This window comes from Neophocaena asiaeorientalis, unplaced genomic scaffold (genome assembly GCF_003031525.2).
Source record: "Neophocaena asiaeorientalis asiaeorientalis breed wild unplaced genomic scaffold, Neophocaena_asiaeorientalis_V1.1 scaffold524, whole genome shotgun sequence".
NCBI classification, from domain to species: domain Eukaryota; kingdom Metazoa; phylum Chordata; class Mammalia; order Artiodactyla; family Phocoenidae; genus Neophocaena; species Neophocaena asiaeorientalis.
The window spans coordinates 403434-410983 of NW_020172144.1; the positions used below are offsets into that span (position 1 = coordinate 403434).

The following is a 7550-nucleotide window of genomic DNA, read 5'->3' on the forward strand; positions in this document are numbered from 1 at the left end:
AAGTGATTCGCCGCCTGACTCTAATGCACACAGAGACCAACCCTAGTATAGTATGGGAGGGGACGAAGCAACGGTGAACGCCAGGAGGCAGGGACCATTGGGGGCTATCTAGGAGTCTGGTTGCCACAGATGGGATGTGATCAGATGGGAAACTAACAGGAATAAGGGTCACTATCTCCTTCCAAACCACTCCAGGACGACCTATGAGATCACCCCGATTGGGGAAAGAGAAGTAGAGAAGCTTGAATGGAGAATGCCATTTCACGGGGCTATTCGCAGCTTAACAGAAATACCCTGAAGACAATCTAATCCCCATTGCCTTCTTTCCGTGCTTTTTTGCAATCTTCTCAACTTCCTCACCACGTCAATCAATCCCTGCCAGGCTGGGAAGTGAGTGCCCAGTGTCGGGTGAGTTGCAGTCTGGGGGTTTCTCCCGCATGTAGTGAACGGCTATGTTGCATTTTCTGAGCATTCTGAATTTGGTCACTGGTAAATCAATTCCATGAATGAACTGATATCGTCCAGGTCTTGCACCCACCACTGAGGAGCCTCCCCTCCCCTCTCGTCTCCTCCAGAGGTACACTGGGAGCCTTACTTGGGGTGTGATGGGGAAAGCTGAGGGCAAGGGCAGGGTGTGGTCACACCAGAGGAAATGGAGTTTAATGCTGTGGAGGAAGTTTCAGAGGGAGAGGTGGCGCCCTCACACTGCTGGAAAGGGCACAGGAAACAATGGTGCCCAAACGCCACGTCATCACTAGGAGAGAACTGACCACAGGGCCTTTGCCTGGGTCCCCACAGAAATATGATTTCTTGGATTTTCAGCATGCTCCACCCTCTCCACCTCTCAAGCAGATGCTTCCAGCTTTCTGCTGAACCTAGTCCCTGTCAAAGACCACTTCCTTCCGGGTTGCTGGAAGGTCAGGGACGTGTCTGCTGTAAGGAAGCTGCGGGGAAGCGCCTTAGTCGGGCAACAGTGGTGTGGGGCCCCGTCAGATGCAGCTGTCTGGTTTGGGATCACACGTCCTGATGCCAGTGGGTCAGGATTCCTTTTTCTTCTCTATCACTCCCTGCTCATCAGCCCAGCACTCAGTCTGGACATGGAGACGTCAAGTGTGCAAAAAAAGAACAGAGCACTTAAGCTGATAAATGCCAATAGCTTTGCTGCATGAAATGGCCCCAACTTGACCTGAGCCCACCCTCTCCCCTCCCCATCCAGGCTTGGCTGCCACCTGCGTGCAGCAGGAGGGGCCCCCGGCCTGTCACGCCCCACTCTACCCTCCGCAGCACTGATGGCCCCAGTGAGGAGTCTGATGTCGGGCCTTCCATTTTCATCATCACTGAGGGCAGATAAAAGTGTCCACATTCAACATACATACACCACTATGTATAAAACGGTAACTAATGAGAACCTACCGTATAGCACAGGGAACTCTACTCAAAGCTCTGTGGTGACCTAAATGGGAAGGAAATCTAAAAAAGAGAGGGTATATGATACCTATAGCCAATTCACTTTGCTGTACAGCAGAAGCTAACACAACATTGGAAAGCAACTCTACTCCAAAAACATTTTTTTAAAAGAAGTGTCCACACTGAGTCTGAAGCTGCTGCTTCTCAGGTCAAATGTCAGGAAACATGGGCATTCTGAGCGCCGAGGACTCACAGCACTCCTCAGGGAACAAGCTGACGTCCATCCCCACCGCCCGCCCCTGAGAACCCGCCGTCATCAGCTTTCCCTCCGTCACCCTCCGTCTTCACTCCGACTCAGGGTACAGGCATTAGAAAGACACTGAGTCAAAAAGCAAAAAGCACGAATGCCAGGAGGACCCACGGGCATCCGCGACGAGGATGGGGGAGGGGAAAGATCAGCGTGTGTGGATTTACTGGCCGGCGAGGGTCAGCTCCGTGGCCTCCCAGATGAATGAGGATGGGGCTGCACTGGCTGCTGGAAGCTTGAATTGAAGAGTGAACCCCTCCCAGGCTGGACAGGAGATGGCGAGGGGCCCGGCTGCAGAGCCCAGGCCCCTCACACGCTTGCTCTAGGCCTCTCAGCCCCGTAACTGCCTCCACCCACTCTCCACTCTAAGGGGCTTCCTCGGTGTCTTAGCGAGCCAATTACTTTTCTAGTAGTTCCCAACTTATAGTCAAAAAGGCTATCTCATTTGGAACCCTTTCTCATCTGTTTCTAGGTAGAGTCTCTTAGAAACACTCTAGAAATCTTACAGCTGCCAAGATGCTGCTTCCCTTATCCCCGTTTTCATTAAGCCAGGAAGCACCGTGTTTCCTGAATTCATTAAAACAAAATAAGATTGCACCTGAGAACCGAACAATCCGAGGGGTACAGACAGAGTGACCCATGGTGCTCTAGGCCCTTTGGAGGAGTAACCGGTCACAGGTTTTGGTGCAGTGGATCTGCTAACTGAACCCAGCAACCCATCGGTCAGTAACGTTTACTCGACACCCAGAGAAGGGAAGGCACAGTGTTTGGTGCTTACAGTGGGAAAGAAAATAGAGGATAGGCTTAATGTTTAAAACACGGGTCATCAGCAGGGCGAGATACGGGAAGTCCATAGAAAAGAACTCAGCTAACTTGTAGGACCACACGGTCAGCCAGCCAACCAACCAATGCATCAATCAACAGTGTCCAACTGATTCATGGTAACCTGTACCAGCCCAGCACTGCGGACCCAACAGGCTGAGTCAAGTGCCGAACACGGCTCTCAGGAGCTCATGTCCAGCAGGCAGGTCAAGCCCTGGGTGCATCTCAGAACCGACACACTCCCTGGCTGGTTTCTCTCCTGGGCTTTCTGGATGCTGTGTCACACGACACCCGGGCATGCTACAGTGGCAATGAACTTCACTCAGACCAAGGTGCTGATCTAATTTTCATATTTCCCCAGCCAGCCTGAGAGAGAAGGAAAAAAAAAAAGAGAGAAGCCAAGGGGTTTGGGGTGAAGTGTCAGGAACATGAGGAAGAAGAGAGAGAGTATCTGGGAGCGCCCACATGATACATGATACCAAAGAGCTATCAATCACTGAAAGGATGGGGCCTCAGGGGCGGCCAAGCTGATGCAACTACGCCATAAACTGCCCATCCCCGATTTCCATCCTCTTAGCAACTGAATGCCCTCTGGACAGGGTGGACATTCGCTCCCCACCTGATCTGGCTGTCATCACTCTACTTCATGGCTAATGGCTACACGTATACATTCGTGTACCTACCACGGGGGAGCTGGCAAGGAACGGTGGAGGGACTGATGAAAATCCATCTATAGAGAGCAACCCACTGCTTCTGTCACCTTATGACACGCTCAGCCAAGAACCTCTAATGACTCCCCATTGCCGACTGCAGTAATTCTTAGCACAGTGGCCAGATGTTCAAGGAATAACTTGATCTGGGCTTACATTTTCTGTCCGCTATTACATCCATTAAGAATATCCCCCTTGTTGAGTCAACCCCGCCCTTCATCCGTAAACCATGCTCTTACTGCCTCAAGCTCGTGCTCCTGTCACTGCCTCAGCCTACAATGCCCTTTACCCGCTTTGTCCCAGCATCCTTTAAGGCCTGGCCCAATCCCAATGTTTCCCTGTAGCCTTCTTCAATGTTCTGGGCCCTCTTTGTCTAAATACTTCTTACCCTTAGCTCTCACAACCTCAGTCAGCACTTGGCAAGGCACCTTGGTTCACGGTTCACTGTTCCCTGTTCCACACTCTTCACCCTTGCTCGCCAGTGAGATTACGCACTTCTTACAGTGGCCTTGTCTTCTACACTGCCTGCTCCTCCCCAACCACACTTGCAACTTCCATATCACCAAGCTCTAACTGCACAGAAGAGGCCGATCAATATTTAACAACTTAAAATTAAATCCCTTCATCTGTTGATGGACACTTAGGTTGCTTCCATGTCCTGGCTATTGTAAATAGAGCTGCAGTAAACATTGTGGTACATGACTCTTTTTTTTTTTTTTTTTTTGCGGTACGCGGGCCTCTCACTGTTGTGGCCTCTCCCGTTGCAGAGCACAGGCTCCAGACGCGCAGGCTCAGCAGCCATGGCTCACGGGCCCAGCCACTCCACGTCATGTGGGATCTTCCCAGACCAGGGCACGAACCCGTGTCCCCTGCATCGGCAGGCGGACTCTCAACCACTGCACCACCAGGGAAGCCCTACATGTCTCTTTTTGAATTATGATTCTCTCAGGGTATGTGCCCAGTAGTAGGATTGCTGGGTCGTATGGTAGTTCTATTTTTAGCTTTTTAAGGAACCTCCATACTGTTCTCCATGGTGGCTGTATCAATTTACATTCCCACCAACAGTGCAAGAGTGTTCCCTTTTCTCCACACCCTCTCCAGCATTTATTGTTTCTAGATGTTTTAATGATGGCCATTCTGACCGGTGTGAGATGATATCTCATTGTAGTTTTGATTTGCATTTCTCTAATGATTAGTTATGTTGAGCATCCTTTCACGTGTTTGTTGGCAATCTGTATATCTTCTTTGGAGAAATGTCTATTTAGGTCTTCTGCCCATTTTTGGATTGGGTTGTTTGTTTTTTTGATATTGAGCTGCATGAGCTGCTTGTAAATTTTGGAGATTAATTCTTTCTCAGTTGCTTCATTTGCAAATATTTTCTCCCATTCTGAGGGTTGTCTTTTGGTCTTGTTTATGGTTTCCTTTGCTGTGCAAAAGCTTTTAAGTTTCTTAGGTCCCCTTTGTTTATTTTTGTTTTTATTTCCATTTCTCTAGGAGGTGGGTCAAAAAGGATCTTGCTGTGATTTATGTCATAGAGTGTTCTGCCTATATTTTCCTCTAAGAGTTTTATAGTGTCTGGCCTTACATTTAGGTCTTTAATCCATCGACAGATGAATGGATAAAGAAGATGTGGCACATATATACAATGGAATATTACTCAGCCATAAAAAGAAACGAAATTGGGTTATTTGTAGTGAGGTGGATGGACCTAGAGTCTGTCATACAGAGTGAAGTAAGTCAGAAAGAGAAAAACAAATACCGTATGCTAACACATATATATGGAATCTAAGGAAAAAAGAAAAAAAAGGTCATGAAGAACCTAGGGGCAAGATGGGAATAAAGACACAGACCTACTAGAGAATGGACCTGAGGATACGGGGATGGGGAAGGGTAAGCCAGGACGACGTGAGGGAGTGGCATGGACATATATACACTACCAAACGTAAAATAGATAGCTAGTGGGAAGCAGCCGCATAGCACAGGGAGATCAGCTAGGTGGTTTGTGACCACCTAGAGGGGTGGGATAGGGAGGGTGGGAGGGAGGGAGATGCAAGAGTTATGGGAACGTACGTATATATATAACTGATTCACTTTGTTATAAAGCAGAAACTAACACACCATTGTAAAGCAATTATACTCCAATAAAAATGTAAAATAAATAAATAAAAATTTTAAAAAGGAAAGGAAATAAAAATAAATCCCACTGACTACGGATCATCATATGGAAAGGAAGTCATATTACCACCAATATTCTTTATATTATTTGCACCAACTTCTACAACGTAAGCATCAGAGATACCATGGTGGTTCTCTACCAACTCTTTACTTTTACTTTGACGTGAGAAAACTGAAGCCCAGAGAGTATAGTTATTCCCCAAAGGTCACACAGCCCAAGACCCCAAGTCTCCTGCTTTCTAGATCAATCATCCCACTGCACCAGGTCGAATTCTGCGCACTCTCCACCGACATGGATCTCCACGAATGGGACTGGAAAGGTGAACATTCGTGATGTTTGGTTGTTTCCACTGTTACCTGTACTACAAAGCACTCAAAAAACTCAAGGTTCTCTTCCTGGCAGTATATTTCTAGTTCATTTTCACTAAGGAAATAACCAAAGCATTAAAACAACCTCCACTAACAGCTAATTGCCTGTCTCCTCTGCAGTTCCAAATGTCTCTAGTAATTGTAAAATCATGCCATCGAGCTAGGAGTTTCCTTTGAGGAGTTTTATGGCTTCTCTTAAAGAAGTTGCTTTTGATTTATGCTGATCATGTCTGACAGCCCGCATTTTTCTTAATAATAATCGTAAATAAGCGAGACAAGGTCACCCAGCCTGCAAGGAGCATATCTCCACTGCCGTATCCATTATGGAGCCTGGGATCTACGGCAGCTGCTCACAGCAGTCCGATGCCCTCGGCACTCTCTATTAAATCCCATCTCTGGCACCCAGACCGGTGCTTTGATTTTACACAAACAGCCTAACCTAACAAGGGACCCTCGAGAACAGCATTTACAAAAGGAGGTAGCAGCAAATAAGGACACGTGTAGTGCCTGTGGTCCACTCTCCAAGTGGTTAGTTTAGCTTTTCTTCCTCTTTACTCCAGCGTAACAGCCAAACCAAACAATACAAGTCAAAAAAAGAGTAAAGCTATTGTAAGAATAAATTGGATTGGTAGATTCAAGATGCTAAATTAGAGTACGTGAAAGCACTCTGTAACACTCAGACTCATGTGAGAACATGGCAAACGTCACACGATAATCTGGACTTTGAAGACCAAGGCTGGGTAGATTGTAATAATAAGGTTTAACAACCGAGTACGGGGAAGGCCAGATTTTTTTTTTTTTTTTTTGTCAAAGGCTCTGGCTTAGGTAAACTTCTTTGCTATTTTTAGTAACTGCTGTCAATACACTTGAATGCCCTTGACCCTGAAAATAGGACCCAACAGCTGTCATGTTATACTGAATGGATTTCTGTTCTCCAACTTGTCTTATACAGGGGGTTCTGCTCCCAGGTCTGCTGCTGAGACTCAGGGCTGAGGGTCTGAAGTAGAGCACCGTCAGAATAGATCAAAGCCTGACGCATACACCGCCTGGGAAATAAAGACATCGAAATTCTGACAGCCATGATGACTCCTGAACATGCTGGGAGGCCAACCTCCTCATCGTATTTCACGATCTGTGATGGGGTGGGTGAATGGGGCCATCTACATCATAACGTCTAGAATTACAACATGACTGCATGGGTCCCTTGAGGTTAGTTTCTTTGATTTGAGGCAAACAAATGGCTTATGATGTGCATTGACCACAGTCCCTACATTTGGACCGGAACATTCCAGAGTCTGCACTTGCCTGTGGTGTGACAGTGAAGCCCTCCATGGCTCTGTCCCCAGCAGGTGACAGGCGGTTGGGGACAGGGGCGCCCATCCCCGAGTCCTGGGGCCCGCCCTCTGCCCGTCGATGCCCGGGCCCGAGCCTACCTGAGTTGGCACGCTTCTTCGGGGCTTTGAGGCTGCGGCAGCGCCCGCCCACGGAGCTGCTGTTCTCGCTCATGGAGTCCTGGGCGGACGACGCGCTGCCGGTGGCCTCGCTGTCGCGCATCATGCTCTCGTAGCCGCTGCTGCCGCCGCTGTGGTAGAAGAGCGCCGTCTTGCCCATGGCAGGCGGCAGCTCGCCGCTCAGCACGCTGCTGTTGTCGCTGCCGTGGCCGCTGCTGCAGCGGTGGGGCCTGCGCGGCGGCGTGATCTTGCTGTAGGGCGAGGGCAGCGGGACGGCGGGTGGCGGGCGCTCGTCGGCGGTGGCCGCGC

At 48.8% G+C, this 7550-nt stretch overlaps 1 protein-coding gene across 1 annotated transcript in view; it reads right to left on the bottom strand.

Moving 5' to 3' along the window:
• Nucleotides 1-7550, bottom strand: part of KIF26B (kinesin family member 26B) — a 475672-nt gene that overhangs the window by 11742 nt on the left and 456380 nt on the right. The window contains 1 exon segment of the mRNA XM_024754522.1: nt 7224-7550. This exon segment is cut by the window's right edge and continues 33 nt beyond it. Coding sequence (XP_024610290.1) covers nt 7224-7550 — 327 coding nt within the window.